The sequence below is a fragment of the Ranitomeya imitator genome, chromosome 3 (genome assembly GCF_032444005.1).
Source record: "Ranitomeya imitator isolate aRanImi1 chromosome 3, aRanImi1.pri, whole genome shotgun sequence".
Lineage (NCBI taxonomy): Eukaryota > Metazoa > Chordata > Amphibia > Anura > Dendrobatidae > Ranitomeya > Ranitomeya imitator.
The window spans coordinates 754,146,385-754,166,273 of NC_091284.1; the positions used below are offsets into that span (position 1 = coordinate 754,146,385).

General features: G+C 42.6%; 1 protein-coding gene across 7 annotated transcripts in view; it reads right to left on the reverse strand.

The window, feature by feature from the left end:
* The window catches only part of NBEA (neurobeachin), an 899,093-nt gene that overhangs the window by 74,909 nt on the left and 804,295 nt on the right, over positions 1–19,889 (reverse strand). For all 7 annotated transcript variants that reach the window (XM_069758980.1, XM_069758976.1, XM_069758974.1 and 4 more), the window contains one exon: positions 2,286–2,438. In XM_069758980.1, the coding sequence (XP_069615081.1) occupies positions 2,286–2,438 (153 nt within the window). The remainder of the gene's footprint in view (positions 1–2,285; positions 2,439–19,889) is intronic.

Sequence of the window (19,889 nt, forward strand, 5' to 3'; positions counted from 1 at the left end):
CAATCTATGTGACTGCAGACTTGTGAATCCTTACAGTGTGCAGTGTACATGCTGCCAAGATACTCCGGGGGTTGGCGCGAGACTGCAAGATGTTCATACACAAGTCATGTGCATGACAGTGCGGCAAACACCGCTTCTGATCAGCGGTAAAATCATCCCTGCCTGTCAGAGAGTCGCGGTTCCCACGCTATCAAAAGACTGCTTGAGTGCAGATGTGATTGGAGATAAAGTTCACCTCCGATCACTGGTGTCGGCGGATGGGACTACAGCTCCCATCAGCCAATGCCTGCTGCCGATAATAACAGTGAGAGCAGGAGCGACTGATGGGAGGATTTATCAGCTGGCTCCTGCGCTGTAGATAAATAATTTTAAAAAGCACTGTAGCAGATCTCATGAAATTTCAGCCCGGCTGGGAACGCAGTCTCAGTGACCGGAGGTAACCTCGATGATGTCACTGCCAGTCACTGAGGCTGCGCTCGCAGCAGCTCATTCACCAGTGGTTCTCAGCCTGGACAGTCGCATCTTGGCACCATCCTTGTTGAAAACCGTTTATCCCCCAGACATGGATTACGGTGTGGGATAAAAAGACGGATAGGTAAGGGATATTGTTTTTTTATTTTCTTACAGGAGACGAGGGATTCAATGTAATTAGGCATTAGGGGAGTATAACTGCTTGTTATTTTTAAATAAAAAAGTAAAAGTATGTTTTGTTTTATTTCTAATAAAATACTTTATTCTGGCTTTTTAAAATTTCCCTCTCGCCCCCCTCCTGGCACTCAGTCGCGCACATTTGAACAAAAGGAGGAGGCAGGGTTTGTGTCTTTATTTACCATATAACTATAGGATTAGTAATGGATAGGTGTCTTATAGCCGCTTTTCCATTACTAATCCGTGGGCTTCATGTCACCTAATACAAAGGTGACATCAACTCCACAAATATTACCCCACTTGCCACCGCTACAGGACAAGTGGGAAGAGACGGCCAGAATTGGCACATCTAATAGATGTGCCTTTTCTGGGTGGGGCAATATCCATGGCCCCTTACCAGGCTGAGAATACCAGCCACCAAGCTGGATGCTTTAGCAAGGCTGGTTGTCAAAAATGGAAGGGACTCCACACCATTTTTTAAAATAATTTATTTAAATAATTAAAAAATACAGTGCGGGGACCCCTCTATTCTTGATAACCAGCCTTGCTGGTGAAGTCCGTGTTCTGTGTCCATGCCCGAATGGTAAGTGTTCGGTATGGTCGCTGAACTTTACTGTTCGGGTTCGCCCATCTCTATACACAAGACGTCACATGTAAACTAGATGAGCGCGGACTCACTCAATACAAGTGAACTGAGCAAGACCAGACATGTTTAGTCGGAATTTAGCACATGCAAATCGCATACTCTCCACCAGAGAATCATGACAACTTGCATTGTGCACGCTGTGAGGATTCACAAGTCTATAGTCACATAAAGTGACTGCAGACTTAAGCCTCAAGCCTGGACAACTCCTTTAAGATCCAGTCATACACATTAAATGGGAGGCTGAGGTTTCCAGGGTACTGCATTTGCCATGGATTTCTGTGTGTATCTTTTATGTCTAGATTTTTACTAATTGAAGCCAGATACTGATAAATTATTTAAATTCTGTTTTCTATACATGATTATGGGGGCAAAGAACTTGCCTGAGCTGCTAATAGCAGGGATATTCCTTATCGCACCCACATGAACAATAGCCTGGAGATGTTCAATGACTTCTTTGACTTTTCTAGGCATGCCCTATGATCTGTGCAGAGGTTGTTATGCAGTGAGGGAGAGGAGGTGAGCTATGATTCATCACCTATTGTCAATGGTGAGTTCTATGTTATCTATACATGGAAGTAACACAGGAAAAAGAGTAGCGGCAGCACTCCAAGGGTAGATGGTGAAAACAGTGCGAGTGTTTATTCATCCACAATGAAGCCAAGATGTATAGTGCTGCCTCTACTCCTTTACTTTGTATACTTAGAGGATTTTGCCTGGATAATATCCTTGGAGGATTACATGACACCTGCTTCTGTGGACTGTCCTGCTGACTTTTGTAGTTTTTGATATAAGGTGTTCTCCACGTATAGATTCTGATATGGATAAAAGATACATATTTTATATATTTTGATTTCAACAACAGGTCATTTTTCCATGAGCCATGTCCTTTAAAAAATTAAGTAAGAAAAATCTAAAATATAAAAATAACAGAAAATGGCAATGGCTGCAACCAGAAAGGAGTCTCAGCTCAAATATACACTATAACTCTTACCATCCTGTTGATACGAACAAAGTCTTCAGGATTCTTTGCCCATGGCGGGAGATCTACATCATTAACTGCATTGCTGTCATCCCTCACTCCAAAGTTATAGCCATTGCTGTTCACGAACATCTCTGGTAGGTAGTAGAATTCAGGAATGAGCTCCTGCAGAATAATACAAGAGAAAGAGGTAACAATTCTGGAAAATGGAAAAACATAAAAATGCAAAACGTAGAAAAAAAAACTAAACCCCACAGACATTCTCTATACCAATATCATCACAAACGACTAAAAGAGACATAAGTGTGAATTCATGAAGGTATCCAGTTGGCTCCATGCACATAACGGACGATCCTAATAAATTTAGGGGCTACCGGTTGTAACAGTATGGTGCATGTTGTCCAGCAGAGAAAACCACAACTAATGTTAGCAGTTTATCCCTTTTTGAGATGTTTAAAAAACAACAACCTGTAAAAGCAGAAAAGATAGAGCTCAGTTACCTTGCATCATTTCGGTGTAGCCCTCGGAATAATTTCCCCTGGTTGCTACAAAGAACTGAATCCAACACTTCTATAATCACAGGTGACCTTGATCTCCTGCAATCCTCACCAGCTCACCCTATGGCTCATGTGAAGTGTTGAACTATGTGTGGAGGGGGCTGAATGAATATTAAAAGCTAAGCCAACCCCCTTCTCATATGGCTCAGCTATTGAAATATTGAGTGTGAGAGGAATTATTCCCATGTGGACAGAAAAGAACTCAGGACACCAGTGATGTCAACTTCTGTCTGGAGAACGTCATCACAGCTTCCACTAATATAGCGCCATTATAAATATATCAGTTATATAGCGTCATCATATTCCACAGCACTTTACAGACATTATCATTGCTGTCCCCATTGGGGCTCACAATCTACTTTCCCTATCAGTATGTCTCTGCAGCGTGGGAGGAAACTGGAGAACGCGGAGGAAACCCATGCAAACACAGAACATACAAAATCCTTGCAATGTTTCCCTTGTTGAGATTTGGAGCTAGGACCCCAGCGATGTAAGGCTGAAGTGCTAACCACTGAGCCACTGGGTTCAGTGGTTAGCACTGTATGTGATTTATCAATAGAATCTGGTTGGAAGATGGTTAAATGCTTTTATTAAAGTTGACAAAATACCACCACCCATCCCCAGGAACAGTAGACATGTATACATTTGCTGATCACGGCTCCTAAAAGCATTGTGTTATTCTGGAATGTAACATGACCAACATGATACTCCGGACCTGGAAATCTGAGAGCCATTTAACCCATGAAAAAGCCATACTGGAAACATCAAAAACCACAAGTTGGTAACATTAAAAGATACTGAAATTACCCATTAACTATGCTAGTAAATATAGTGTTCCCCTTGAGTAAAATCTGGTTTTACAAAGATCCATCAGTGGAAGATCATCTAACCATAACGACCTCTCTAATGGGTCTGGTCAGGTCGAGACGCGGCTCCCATTAGTGTCATGGCTCCTGTTTAGAATGGATCTAGTGAAACTAAACTGGATCTGTTACCAATGAATAGAAACAAATCCTGACTGCTGCTATCGACATATATTGGAGTCTGACCGCTTTGGTGATAGTGATTAGCTTGTCTTGAAGGCTTGAACAAGTCGCCTACTGCAGGGCCAAGTGAATGAGTTCAGTACATTTCTGAGAAATCCTGGCCAAGGGGGCGATACACAGAGGGCGTCCTAGTAAAAGGTGGGACTAGGTGTATTTGGGTGATGATGTATTCTTTATGAAAAGCGTCTCCATTTAGCACGGTGGGACACGCATAGGATGCTGCGCCTGCACTTGGACTCGTGTGGGAGAGAACTCTTATGGCCTCATCAGCATCCATAATTTTATTTTTTTCCCATGATTACTTTTAAAGGGAATCTGTCATCAGGTTTTTGCAGCCTATTCTGAGATCTGCACAGTGCGGATATCCTGATTCCAGTGATGTGTCACTTACTGGCTGCTTGCTGTCGCTTTGATAAATCACTGTTTTATCAGCAGAAGATTATCACTTAAAAAATAGTAAATCTTCCCCCATATTCATGAGCTCTGTATAACCCTGCCCCCACCACGGATTTAGCATTCAAAAGCTAAATCTGCAGAAGATAAAACAGTGATTACATTAAATCTGCAGCAAGAAGATCAGCAAGTGACATATTGCTGGAATCAGGTTCTCTGCCAATTAATCATGCTACTCTCAGATAGGGCAGCAAAAATCTGGTGACAGATTCCCTTTAAGCACTCAGGGCACCATTTCTGATCAGGAGCACTTTGGGTACTTTTACTTTTTTTTTGCGAGGGTAAACTTAAGGGGCATTATCATCTGTGGAGAACCCAGAGAATTATTACTATTTTGTGAGTTTTTTTTTAATTGTTGAGAGTGCATAATTACTTTATAAAGGAGCACTCAATGCATTATTCATTTATAACAGGGCACTAAGAGGACTATAAACGTCAAAAGGGCACAAAGGTGCCCATTATTATTCTATAGCGGCACAATTACTTTCTAGATTGCTCATAACAAGCATTTATATATATATTTTGGAGGGGGGGGCTTTTTACTGTTACGAGCGCACAAAGAGGATATTGTTTGTAGGGGGCATTAACATAATACTACTCTGTAAGGGAAGCAATGATGGACACTTACTGTGTGGGACACAAAAGGCATTTCTACTGTGATTATTATTACACAGTAGTGTCTGGGACACTCTATACTACTGCCATTTTAGGACACTTTGTGGTACTACTATTTTGGGGCACTTGTACTACTATTTTGGGGCACTGCATGGTACTAGTATTTTAGGGCAACGTATGGTACTAGTATTTCAGGGCACTGTATGGTACTAGTATTTCAGGGCACTGTATGGTACTACTATTTTACGGCACTATCTCTAGCATTATTTTTAGGGATACTTTCTGCTTGGAACACTTTTTTGGGTGGAATTATAGTAATGACCACAAAATTCCTGAAGAACAGTATTTAAAATAGCATGCAACACAGCAGGTGCAGTTATAGACAAATGGGGCACCAACAAGCTTAGAAACAGGGTTATCAACAGGGTAGGGGGTTTGTGTTGATTGGGAATAGATGGAGATGATGATGGATAGGTGAGATGTCAAATAGGTCTGTGTCGAAAACTCAGCAGATGAGAGATGGCTAGAAGTAGTCATCATGGCGACCTGGGCCAGACGGAAGAATTTGGAAAAGTCAAAGGACGTCACCTGAGAGTCACTGGACTTATCTGAACCGCTATCTCTTATATGGGCTGCAGAACTGCTAGTTACCTATATATGGCATTATTTAGTCTTTGTGTAATATTTTTGGGATTTGTTAACTGTAATTGTCATCTGCTAAGGCACCCAATACACACTTTATAATGCCGATGTGCCTCCGTAGTTTAAAATGTGCATTACCTGGGTGGAAAGCCCCCCCAGGAGAGATGTCTGATCCTCTAATACACAAATGCTTCCTGCTAAGCTGTGCATGCTATAATGCTGCTACCCTGACCGGGAAAAAGATCACTGTTAATCAGCTTTTCCAGAAGGCACACCTCCATCATTAGGTGACTCTACAAAAAGATGCTCTAGAGATAACCAGGGCTCCAACATTTACAAAAACTAAAAATAGAGCCATTTCCTAATCTCTTAAAACGATAAATCTAATATGTATTAGGGAAAAACAATTAGAAGTAGCAGAAGAGCAAATGGTAATCACATTGCCAAACTAAACATTTCACGTTTTCCACCTCCAGGGTGCATTTGAGCACTGACTTTATTTTCCACAAGAGACCCCGATTCCCGGAAACGTGTTTCTGTCTAGAGTAGTATACATACATGTATATATATATATATATATACACACACAGTACAGACCAAAAGTTTGGACACATCTTCTCATTTAAAGATTTTTCTGTATTTTCATGACTATGAAAATTGTACATTCACACTGAAGGCATCAAAACTATGAATTAACACATGTGGAATTATATACTTAACAAAAAAGTGTGAAACAACTGATAATATGTCTTATATTCTAGGTTCTTCAAAGTAGCCACCTTTTGCTTTGATGACTGCTTTGCACACTCTTGGCATTCTCTTGATGAACTTCAAGAGGTAGTCACCAGGAATGGTTTTCACTCCACAGGTGTGCCCTGTCAGGTTTAATAAGTGGAGTTTATTGCCTTATAAATTGTGTTGGAACCATCAGTTGTGTTGTGCAGAAGTCTGGTGGATACACAGCTGATAGTCCTACTGAATAGACTGTTAGGATTTGTATTATGGCAAGAAAAATGCAGCTCAGTAAAGAAAAATGAGTGGCCATCATTACTTTAAGAAATGAAGGTCAGTCAGTCTGAAAAATTGGGCAAACTTCGAAAGTGTCACCAAGTGCAGTGGCGAAAACCATGAAGCGCTACAAAGAAACTGGCTCACATGAGGACCGCCACAGGAAAGGAAGACCAAGAGTCACCTCTGCTTCATAGGATAAGTTTATCCGAGTCACCAGCCTCAGAAATCGCAGGTTAACAGCAGCTCAGATTAGAGACCAGGTCAATGCCACACAGAGTTATAGCAGCAGACACATCTCCACAACAACTGTTAATAGGAGACTTTGTGCTGCAGGCCTTCATGGTAAAATAGCTGCTAGGAAACCACTGCTAAGGACAGGCAACAAGCAGAAGAGACTTGTTTGGGCTAAAGAACACAAGGAATGGACGTTAGAGCAGTGGAAATCTGTGCTTTGGTCTGACGAGTCCAAATTTGAGATTTTTGGTTCCAACCAGCGTGTCTTTGTGCGATGCAGAAAAGGTGAACGGATGGACTCTACATGCCTGGTTCCCACCGTGAAGTATGGAGGAGGAGGTGTGATGGTGTGGGGGTGCTTTGCTGGTGACACTGTTGGGGATTTATTCAAAATTGAAGGCATACTGAACCAGCATGGCTACCACAGCATCTTGCAGCGGCATGCTATTCCATCCGGTTTGCATTTAGTTGGACCATCATTTATTTTTCAACAGGACAACAACCCCAAACTCTCCTCCAGGCTGTGTAAGGGCTATTTGACCAAGAAAGAGAGTGATGGAGTGCTTATGCCAGGTGACCTGGCCTACACAGTCACCAGACCTGAACCCAATTGAGATGGTTTGGGGTGAGCTGCGACGCAGAGTGAAGGCAAAAGCATCTCTGGGAACTCCTTCAAGATTGTTGGAAGACCATTCCCGGTGACTACCTCTTGAAGCTCATCAAGAGAATGCCAAGAGTGTGTAAAGCAGTCATCAAAGCAAAAAGTGGCTAATTTGAAGAACCTACAATATAAGACATAATTTCAGTTGCTTCACACTTTTTTGTTAAGTATATAATTCCACATGTGTTAATTCATAGTTTTGATGCCTTCAGTGTGAATGTACAATTTTCATAGTCATGAAAATACAGAAAAATCTTTAAATAAGGTGTGTCCAAACTTTTATTCTGTACTGTATATATATATACATATATACATATATATATATATATATATATATATATATATATACACTATATAATTGTCTAAGGGTCACTTCCGTCTGTCTGTCCTTCTTTCTGTCACGTTATTCATTCGCTGATTGGTCTCGCCAGCTGCCTGTCATGGCTGCTGCAACCAATCAGCGACGGGCACAGTCCGGAAGAAAATGGCCGCTCCTTACTCCCCGCAGTCAGTGCCTGTCGCCCGCATACTCCCCTCCGGTCAGCGCTCACACAGGGTTAATGCCGGCGGTAACGGACCGCGTTATGCCGCGGGTAACGCACTCCGTTACCGACCCGCTATTAACCCTGTGTGTCCCCAACTTTTTACTATTGACGCTGCCTATGCGGCATCAATAGTAAAAAATGTAATGTTAGAAATAATAAAAAAAAAAATAAACCTGCTATACTCATCCTCTGTAGTCCGCTGAGCCGCTCCCGCCAGCCGCCATTTTCCGCTGCAGTTTCAGGTGGCAAAGATGGTAATGTGGGCAAAAACTGTAAAGCGCTGCGGAATATGATAGCGCTATATAAAAATAAAGATTATTATTATTATATGATGGTGTGGCAGAAGGACCTGCCATGATGCCACGGTCATGTGACCGCGAAGTCATCAAAGGCCATGCGCGCCTGCGCGACAAGGACCTGCCATGATGTCACGATCATGTGACCGCGATGTCATCACAGGCCCTGCGCGCCTGCGCTAGAAAGACCTGCCGTGACGTCACGGTCATGTGACCGCGACGTCATCACAGGTCCTGCGCTCTGATACCAACCCTGGGACCGCAAGCTGCCGTGGACTACAAGGAACCTTCGGAAAGGTAAGTATATGTTTATTTTTTCACCTGTGACAATCCTGGCTGGGCAATATACTACGTGGCTCTGTGCTGTATACTACTTCGCTGTGCAATATACTACGTGGCTCTGTGCTGTATACTACATCACTGGGCAATATACTACGTCGCTGGGCAATATACTACGTCGCTGGGCAATATACTACGTGGCTGGGCAATATACTACGTTACTGGGCAATATACTACGTCGCTGGGCAATATACCACGTGACTGGGCAATATACCACGTGACTGGGCAATATACTACGTAACTGGGCAATATACTACGTGGCTGCGCAATATACTATGTCACTAGGCAATATACTACGTGGCTGGGCAATATACTACGTGGCTGGGCAATATACTACATGGGCTGTGCAATATACTACGTGGACATGCATATTCTAGAATACCCGATGCGTTAGAATCGGGCCACCATCTAGTATATATATATATATATATATATATATATATATATATATATATATATATATATATACTAGATGGTGGCCCGATTCTAACGCATCGGGTATTCTAGAATATGCATGTCCCCGTAGTATATGGACAATGATGATTCCAGAATTCACGGCAGACTGTGCTGATTGGTCGCTGATTGGTCGAGGCAACCTTTATGACATCATCGTCGCCACGGCAACCATTATGACATCTACGTCGATACTGTGCCCGTCGCTGATTGGTCGAGACGAATTCGCGGCAGACTGTGCCCGTCGCTGATTGGTCGAGGCAACCTTTATGATATCATCGTCGCCATGCTGTGCCCGTCGCTGATTGGTCGAGGCCTAGGGGCCTTCTAACGCATCGGGTATTCTAGAATATGCATATCCCCGTAGTATATGGACAATGATGATTCCAGAAATTGCGGCAGACTGTGCCCGTCGCTGATTGGTCGAGGCAACGTTTATGACATCATCGTCGCCATGGCAACCATTATGACATTTACGTCGATACTGTGCCCGTCGCTGATTGGTCGAGACGAATTCGCGGCAGACTGTGCCCGTCGCTGATTGGTCGAGGCAACCTTTATGACATCATCGTCGCCATGCTGTGCCCGTCGCTGATTGGTCGAGGCCTAGGGGCCTTCTAACGCATCGGGTATTCTAGAATATGCATATCTCCGTAGTATATGGACAATGATGATTCCAGAAATTGCGGCAGACTGTGCCCGTCGCTGATTGGTCGAGGCAACGTTTATGACATCATCGTCGCCATGGCAACCATTATGACATCTACGTCGATACTGTGCCCGTCGCTGATTGGTCGAGACGAATTCGCGGCAGACTGTGCCCGTCGCTGATTGGTCGAGGCAACCTTTATGACATCATCGTCGCCATGCTGTGCCCGTCGCTGATTGGTCGAGGCCTAGGGGCCTTCTAACGCATCGGGTATTCTAGAACAGAGGTCCCCAACCCCAGTCCTCAAGGCCCACCAACATGTCATGTTTTCAGGATTTCCTTAGTCTTGCCCAGGTAATAATTGCATCACCTGTGCAATGCAAAGGAAATCCTGAAAACATGACATGTTGGTGGGCCTTGAGGACTGGAGTTGGGGACCTCTGTTCTAGAATATGCATATCCCCGTAGTATATGGACAATGATGATTCCAGAAATTGCGGCAGACTGTGCCCGTCGCTGATTGGTCGAGGCAACCTTTATGACATCATCGTCGCCATGGCAACCATTATGACGTCGATACTGTGCCCGTCGCTGAATCAGAAACGTGGGATTTCTACGTCCTTTATGACATCATCGTCGCTGTGCCCGTTGCTAATGGTCGAGGCCTGGCGGCCTCGACCAATCAGAGACGCGGGATGTCTATGTCCTTTATGACATCATCGTCGCTGTGCCCGTTGCTGATTGGTCGAGGCCTGGCAGCCTCGACCAATCAGAGACGCGGGATTTCTACGTCGATGCCGTGCCCGTCGCTGATTGGTCGAGGCCTGGCGGCCTCGACCAATCAAAGACGCGGGATTTCCAGGACGACAGACAGACAGAAAGACAGACAGACAGACAGACAGACGGAAAAACCCTTAGACAATTATATATAGATATATATATATATATATATATATATTTATATATCTATGTATATACACACATATACACACACAGCTAAAAAAATAAAGGGAACACTAAAATCCCACATCCTAGATATCGCTGAATGAAATATTCCAGTTGCAAATTTTTATTCATTGCATAATGGAATGTGTTCAGAACAATAAAACATAACAATTATCAATGTAAATCAGAATGAATATCCCATGGAGGTCTAGAGTTGGAATGATACTCAAAATCAAAGTGGAAAATCAAGTTACGGGCTGATCCAACTTCAGTGAAAATGCCTCATGTCATGGAAAAGATGCTTAGTATTGTGTATGGCCTCCACGTGCCTGTGTGACCTCTCTACTGTACAGTGACTGGGCATGCTCCTGATGAGGCGGCGGATGGTCTCCTGAGGGATCTCCTCCCAGACCTCCATGTGCCTGTATGACCTCTCTACTGTACAGCACCTGGGCATGCTCCTGATGAGGCAGCGGAAGGTCTCCTGAGGGATCTCCTCCCAGACCTCGACTAAAGCATCCGCCAACTCCTGAACAGTCTGTGGTGCAACATGACGTTGGTGGATGGTGTGAGACATGATGTCCCAGATGTGCTCAATCGGATTCAGGTCTGGGGAACGGGCGGGCCAGTCCATAGCTTCAATGCCTTCATCTTGCAGGAACTGCTGACACACTCCAGCCACATGAGGTCTGGCATTGTCCTGCATTAGGAGGAACCCAGGGCCAACCGCACCAGCATATGGTCTCACAAGGGGTCTGAGGATCTCATCTCGGTACCTAATGGCAGTCAGGCTACCTCTGGCGAGCACATGGAGGGCTGTACGGCCCTCCAAAGAAATGCCACCCCACACCATTACTGACCCACTGCCAAACTGGTCATGCTGAAGGATGTTGCAGGCAGCAGATCGCTCTCCATGGCGTCTCCAGACTCTGTCACATGTGCTCAGTGTGAACCTGCTCTCACCTGTGAAGAGCACAGGGTGCCAGTGGCGAATTGTGGCAAATGCCACAGGGTGCCAGTGGTGTTCTGTGGCAAATGCCAAGCATCCTGCACGGTGTTGGGCTGTGAGCACAACCCCCATCTGTGGACGTCGGGCACTCAGACCATCCTCATGGAGTCGGTTTCTAACCGTTTGTGCAGACACATGCACATTTGTGGCCTGCTGGATGTCATTTTGCAGGGCTCTGGCAGTGCTCTTCCTGTTCTTCCTTGCACAAAGGCTGAGGTAGCGGGTCCTGCTGATGGGTTGTTGCCCTCCTACGGACCCCTCCACGTCTCCTGGTGTACTGGCCTGTCTCCAGGTAGTACCTCCAGCCTCTGGACACTATGCTGACAGACACAGCAAATCTTTTTGCCAAAGCTTGCATTGATGTGCCATCCTGAATGAGCTGCACTACCTGAGCCACTTGTGTGGGTTGTAGAGTCCGTCTCATGTTACCACGAGTGTGAAAGCACAACCAGCATTCAAATGTGACTAAAACATCAGTCAAAAACATTGGTACTGAGATGTGGTCTGTGGTCACCACCTGCAGAACCACTCCTTTATTGAGTGTGTCTCGATAATTGCCAATAATTTCCATCTGTTGTCTATTCCATTTGCAGAACAGCATGTGAAAATTGATTATCAATCAGTGTTGCTTCCTAAGTGAACAGTTTGATTTCACAGAAGTTTGATTTACCGTACTTGGAGTTATATTCTGTTGTTTAAGTGTTCCCTTTATTTTTTTGAGCAGTGTATATAGTATATATACTTTTGCTATATTTATTGTTTTTAAACTTATATTCCTTTTTTCGGAATAAATATTTCTTAATTTAAAAGTGGGAATAGCGCAACAACTATTCCCGTTGGGAATAAACATCACTATCTATAGCCTAGTCTTAAAGTGGACATATAGATACACATAAACTAAAAGTTCCAGGCCCAGTGTAAAGGACATACCTGTCAGAATGCAAATTACCAGAACAAGTTCTGGGTTCACATTCAGATTTCAAAATATCAGACTATTTCAAGTCAGAATTTTGCTTGAACTGTAACACTGGATCAATCATGCACACATTTATTAAAAGAGTAACCATTATTTTAATTTTTATTTCATAAATCAATAGTACACAAGAAAATATTCAACACTGTCATAAGACTTGTCAGAGAAATTAGCCTTTCTCCTGAACTGATCTTTTACTTTCAATTCATGGGTAAAATTTGTATTCAGTTTAAACAGATTTCCCCATTATTGTGATATTAGATGAAGGAAGAAGAGGGAGGAGCTAGAGGCAGACACAGACATTCTGCTGCAAGTTCTCATGAAATGACCGTTATAGAGGGAGGAGCTAGAGGCGGAGAGACATTCTGCTGCAAGTTCTCCTGAAATGACCATTATAGAGAGAGGAGCTAGAGGCAGAGACAGACATTCTGCTGCAAGTTCTCCTGAAATGACCATTATAGAGGGAGGAGCTAGAGGCAGAGACAGACATTCTGCTGCAAGTTCTCCTGAAATGACCATTATAGAGGGAGGAGCTAGAGGCAGACACAGACATTCTGCTGCAATTTCTCATGAAATGACCATTATAGAGGGAGGAGCTAGAGGGGCACACAGACATTCTGCAAGCAAGTTCTCAAGAAATGACCATTATAGAGGGAGGAGCTAGAGGCAGACACAGACATTCTGCTGCAATTTCTCATGAAATGACCATTATAGAGGGAGGAGCTAGAGGGGCACACAGACATTCTGCAAGCAAGTTCTCAAGAAATGACCATTATAGAGGGAGGAGCTAGAGGCAGACACAGACATTCTGCTGCAAGTTCTCCTGAAATGACCATTATAGAGGGAGGAGCTAGAGGGGCACACAGACATTCTGCTGCAAGTTCTCATGAAATGACTGTTATAGAGGGAGGAGCTAGAGGCAGAGAGACATTCTGCTGTAAGTTCTCCTGAAATGACCATTATAGAGGGAGGAGCTAGAGGCAGACACAGACATTCTGCTGCAAGTTCTCCTGAAATGACCATTATAGAGGGAGGAGCTAGAGACAGACACAGACATTCTGCTGCAAGTTCTCCTGAAATGACCGTTATAGAGGGAGGAGCTAGAGGCAGAGAGACATTCTGCTGTAAGTTCTCCTGAAATGACCATTATAGAGGGAGGAGCTAGAGGCAGACACAGACATTCTGCTGCAAGTTCTCCTGAAATGACCATTATAGAGGGAGGAGCTAGAGACAGACACAGACATTCTGCTGCAAGTTCTCCTGAAATGACCATTATAGAGGGAGGAGCTAGAGGCAGAGACAGACATTCTGCTGCAAGTTCTCATGAAATGACCGTTATAGAGGGAGGAGCTAGAGGCAGAGAGACATTCTGCTGCAAGTTCTCCTGAAATGACCATTATAGAGGGAGGAGCTAGAGGCAGAGACAGACATTCTGCTGTAAGTTCTCCTGAAATGACCATTATAGAGGGAGGAGCTAGAGGCAGACACAGACAAATTAATTAAAATTGCAGACTGACACTAAATTCAATTCTGTTAACTAAAGGTAACCATTAAAATATATAAAAGTCCAGGAATCAGGGAAGTTGTCACCTCGGAAAATGCTATTTACTGTTAACATGCCCAGACACTGATTGACAGCCAGCTCTGCAGTGCATCTGTGCAGAGCGAGTTGTCAATCCAAGTGCAGGGACATGTTTACTGCCGATGCTCATGGTATAGCGAGTGGTGCGGTGAGTGGTGTCAGGAGCCGCTCTAGGCATGCCTCTATGGCTGGAAACCAGTGGCTTCCGGAAGGAAATAGGTTCATTTTCTCCTTGTAGCTATACTTTAGTAAGGCAGATAGGAAGCATTGTTATGTAATTGTAATATACCTGCAGATTAACCCAATATCTGCAGGTTAATAGCGTTTGCGGAGGTGTCAGGTTCCCTTTGATAGTGATTCCTCATGACATAATAATTGTGTGTCAGGATGATGCAGAGTAGTCAGAAAGCTGAATTTTCCATGTAACTCGGAGAATATGCCAGCCCCTATTACAAGTAATGAATGTATAAAAAATATGCCTGGCAATGGATAAAGGTGTACAGCCATCTTAATAATCCCACTATAGCATTTTGTTTTTATTTCAGCACTTGTTGGCGATCAGTAAAATATGTTCATTATGTGTATTAAAATCTTTAACGATCGCAGTCGTTTGCCGTTTCCAGCACTGCTCCTGTCTCCTGCACAACGTGATCGGCAAACCACAGCGTTTCTGTGTGGACTGGAAGTCACGTTCTTAGTGTAAGTTCATGAGGCTCTCATAGATTTACATTAAGAAAGGAACAGACTGTGTGTGAGCGGCAAGAAAGAGCCGTGGTCACATGACTTTGGAGAGAGACCGGAGCAGCGCTGAAAACGGCAGAAGACAGCGATAGGAAAGCATTTTACTGCGCACACGGAGCATACTTTACTGGCAGCTAACAAACTGTGAAAAAGAAAAATGCTGGAAAGGGACTTTAAATGTTGATAAATGCTCATTTTTGTTTATGCTTCTACTTAGTTTTTTGCAATATCAAGCAACAAAACTACTCTGAGGCTATGTGCACATGTTCAGGATTCTTTGCAGAAATTTCCTGAACAAAACCGGACTTTTTCTGCAAGAAATGTGCTTGCGGTTTTTTTCGTGTACTTTTCGCATTTTTATGTGGATTTTTTCTGGAGCTTTCCACTACTATATTATATAGTGGCAAATCCGGAGATTTTCCGCAAAATTAATGAAGCTGCTGCGTTTTTTTCCCACGATGCGTTATTTTTGCGGAAAAAAACGCAACATGTGCACAAAAATTGCGGGTTGCATTCTAATAATAGGATGCTTAATGTAAGCGTTTTTTTTCAGAGGAAAACTGCCAAAAAAACGTGAAAAATCCTGAACTTGTGCACATAGCCTGAATGTTCTATATATATATTTTTAAATTATAAACACTTGTCCTAATTATTACTTAGAAGATACAAATTATTATTATTTTCCCTAATACTAATTATTAAAGTGACTACAAAGATGCACACAAATCCTTACTGTCAGGGTTTATGTCAAGCATTGGTGCCCATATACAGCCATTTATAAAATAAAAAGAGGTTTACATTAAAATATATAATAATTAATCTGTGCAAGTATAATATATCATTATGGGGTCCGGTCTACCTAGGTTAATGTTTCATTGAGACCAAGTATTGATCCTGAAAAAGGTAATATTGCTCTTCAAAGGTTGTAAAAGACACAGAAATCAGATGCTGCCTGAGCCTACAGCTCTGGAATAAACTAAGAGACCACCACATCAGAACCCTGTCATGGGCAGCCCAATCTCCAGACCTGAACCCCATTAAAAACCTCTGGAATGTAATCAAGAGGATGATGGATAGTCACAAGCCATCAAACAAAGAAGAACTGCTTACATTTTTGCGCCAGAAGCACTGTGAAAGACTGGTGGAAAGCATGCCAAGACGCATGAAAGCTGTGATTAACAATCATGGTTATTCCACAAAATATTGATTTCTGAACTCTTCCTGAGTGAAAACATTAGTATTGTTGTTTCTAAATGATTATGAACTTGTTTTCTTTGCATTATTTGAGGTCTGAAAGCACTGGGTTGTTTTTTGATTTTGACCATTTCTCCTTTTCAGAAAAAAAAATAAAATTATTGCTTGGAAATTCGGAGACATGTTGTCAGAAGTTTATAGAATAAAAGAACAATTTACATTTTTACTCAAAAATATACCTATAAATAGAAAAATCAGACAAACTGAACATTTTGCTGTGGTCTTTTAATTTTTGTCAGAGCTGTATATGGTGTATTTTCATGCACCAGAAGAAAAATATGGAAGGTGTGGCGGAGGTGCCGCTGTGGCTATAAAACATGTGATAAGTGACATGTCATACGTGTAAATGTGATCCCGATTCAGCTTTAATAAAGCCCTATAATACAACTAATAGAAAAGCTACGGACGACACACGTCTAATATACGGGCCTGTGACAGGCCCGAGCTGTTGAAAAATTAAAGAGACTTTCAAGCATGTCTTCGAGTGATAAAAGACGACTATTAACGCTATCAAAACTGTATACCCCCTGAATCAAAGCTGACGTTCCATTTTAATACCTCCAGCCACAAAAGTCTACTGTTTTTATGAGCGCTCTATGAAATGAAATCCTAAGGAGGCGTTTTTCACTCTCTAAGACATCTATCACGGGGAGGCTTTATGGCTGCCATATTTCTTTTCTTCAAAACTTGATCCCCAGGCATCTATTAAGCTGGAATGAGTCTTAGTATGGGTCAGTAAGTCAGACCTGGTCATCTCCATTAACTGTATTAATTTACACTATATCACCTTAATGACATCTTGTCACAACTACCTTTCCAGGCAGAGACAAATAATATCCACAAAGTAATATAACAATTTTCGGAGGCTTCGGGCCAGATTACCGCTCAACAGTAGGTTCTAATCTTTAGATGTCATCTGTTACAGGGGAGAGCGGGAGGGGAGAAGCAGTCAGACCACTGACCAAGCTAAGGTCCTTTCCGGGTCACTTGCTTCCTGAAAGGTCATTCTAGGCGCAATTACTCTTCTTCCATATTCTTTTCATTGCCAATAAAGGGTTAGGAAAAATATGAGATGTAAATCTTAAGACATTCACGCCTTTAAGAAGCGGAGTAGTTTAGTATGAATAGCTATAACTCTTAAAACTGAAATGGGATTAGTATTAGTATATATCATCGTATAAACAATGTTTTTAAGGAGTAATTAAACCTTCAATATATATTGTAATATACAGTATATGTATATATTGAAATATACATATATATATATATAATTTTGTCCAGGATGGAAAGTAATGAAACTTTGCAATTCACTTAATTAGAAAATTTGCATCCGTTCCTATAAAAACAAAAGAAATCATAAATGTGATGTATCTGACTTCTAAACCCCCCACCGATTATCTCCAAGCTAGTTGCCTTCCTTCAGATGCATGGAGCCTAGTTATTTGGAGTACTGATGCTGGCAGTGATGGGGTCAGCACCTGTGTCACAGTCCTCATAAGCACACAGAGGAGTAGACCCTTTCACTGCCATCAGCTGTACTCCAAATGAGAATAGCAAACAAAAAAATTGAGTATATATAAAAAAAAATTACAGAAAAATAATATAAAATAATTTTTATTCAAATATCACATATAAATTCAATATCTAACAAACAATATACAACAGACATAGAGGCACACCAGATACATATGCTGCTGTAAGCAAATCCTACTTACCCATCATAGATGGCGGCTCCCACAGCTCTCCCTGCAGCCCCTTCAAATGAGTATACTCTGATATAGATGCATAAAAGGCAGGCAAATAGACTGCATGCATCTGGCCTCTAATCCCCAAATTTTTCACATATTCTTTACAGGAATGAAGACAAATCCCTTAATAATTCAACAGGGTTCATTCAGGGGTAAATCCTCTAAAAGTGATTTGCAAACTTTCATAACTTTCCATGTTAGACAAAATTATTAAAAAAAAAAAGTTACTCCAAAAGGGTAGTGTTAGAATTTAATTATAAAAGTAATTAATTAATAAGGGAAATCTATCACCAGGTTTTTCCTTCCCCAACTGAGAGTATAATGTACAGACAGAGAGCCTGATTCCAGCAATGTGTGATTTATTGGGCTGGGTGGAGTTTTGATAGAATCTGATTTATCTGTTGTAGATGAGCAAAGACCCTTCTACATCTGCCCACACCACTTATTGGCAGCTTCCTGCACACACTGTGAATTGTCAGCAAGCTACCAATCAGTAGTGGGGGGAGGAGATACACAGATTAGCGGGTTTGATCTGCAATAATAATGTGCTGATAAAACACTGATTGTATTGAAACTAAAACACACAGCCTTGTAAGTGACACAGGGAATCAGGGACTCTGCCCTTACATTATGCTGTTGTCAGATTAAACAGCAAAAACCTGCTGACTAATTGCATTAAAAAATGTAAGGGCATGTGCACACGTTGCGGATTTGCCTGCGATTTTGCAGTGGATTGGCCGCTGCCGTTCGCAGCAGTTTTCCATCAGGTTTACAGTACCATGTAAACCTATGGAAAACCAAATCCGCAGTGCCCATGGTGCGGAAAATACCGCGTGGAAACGCTGCGTTGTATTTTCTGCAGCATGTCAATTCTTTGCGCGGATTCCGCAGCGTTTTACACCTGCTCCTGTATAGCAATCCACAGGTGGTAAAACGCAGGTGAAATCCGTACAAAAAACGCAGGAAATCCGTGGTTAATTCACAGGCAAGATGCAGTGCATTTTACCTGCAGATTTTTCAAAACGGTGTGGAAAAATCCACACACGAATCTGCAACGTGGGCACATACCCTAATTAGGAATTAACATACAATAAACAAGGGGATTTTAAGAAATGTATTTTAAAGCATATTTTTTTTTATTGCTGCAGTGCAGGGGTCTCAAATACAAAGGCCAAATGTGGTCCCTGAGGATGTATTTTGTGGCCTGTTGAGCACCAGAGCGCCTTATACCACGTCAATAACTATTGCAGGGCAGAGGGGGCCGCTGCTGCCAGTGCTTTTTTCAGCTGGATATGTATCTTCAGATGCATATTAAGTAGGGATGCATCATGGAGATGAAACTCACTGGCTTCCTTCACCGCAATAGCTATACAGGCCCCTGGCCAATTTCAAGCCAGCAACTGACGTCAGTATGCCCCATCGTGGGTAGGACATGACGTCCACCTGCCCCAGCTATGGAGGAAGAAGAGGATACTGCTTGCATTGTTTATTTATTTTATTGTGTGTGTGAAGAGCTTGTGAGATTGTGAGCCCCATCGGGGACAGCGATAATTTGTGCCAAAAAAACTGTAAAGCGCTGCGGAATATGTTGGCGCTGTATAAATAAAGAGATTATTATTATTATTATTATTAAGAGCAGCAAGACCGGGGACATTATTACATGATGAGGACAAGCTGGAGGACATTATTACAGGATGAAGGCCAGGAAGGGGGGACATTAGTACATGATGAGGACAAGCTGGAGGACATTATTACAGGATGAGGGCCAGGAAGGGGGATATTATTACATGATGAGGGTCAGGAAGGGGGGGGGGGGGGGGACATAATTACAGGATGAGGGTCAGGAAGGGGGACATTAATACA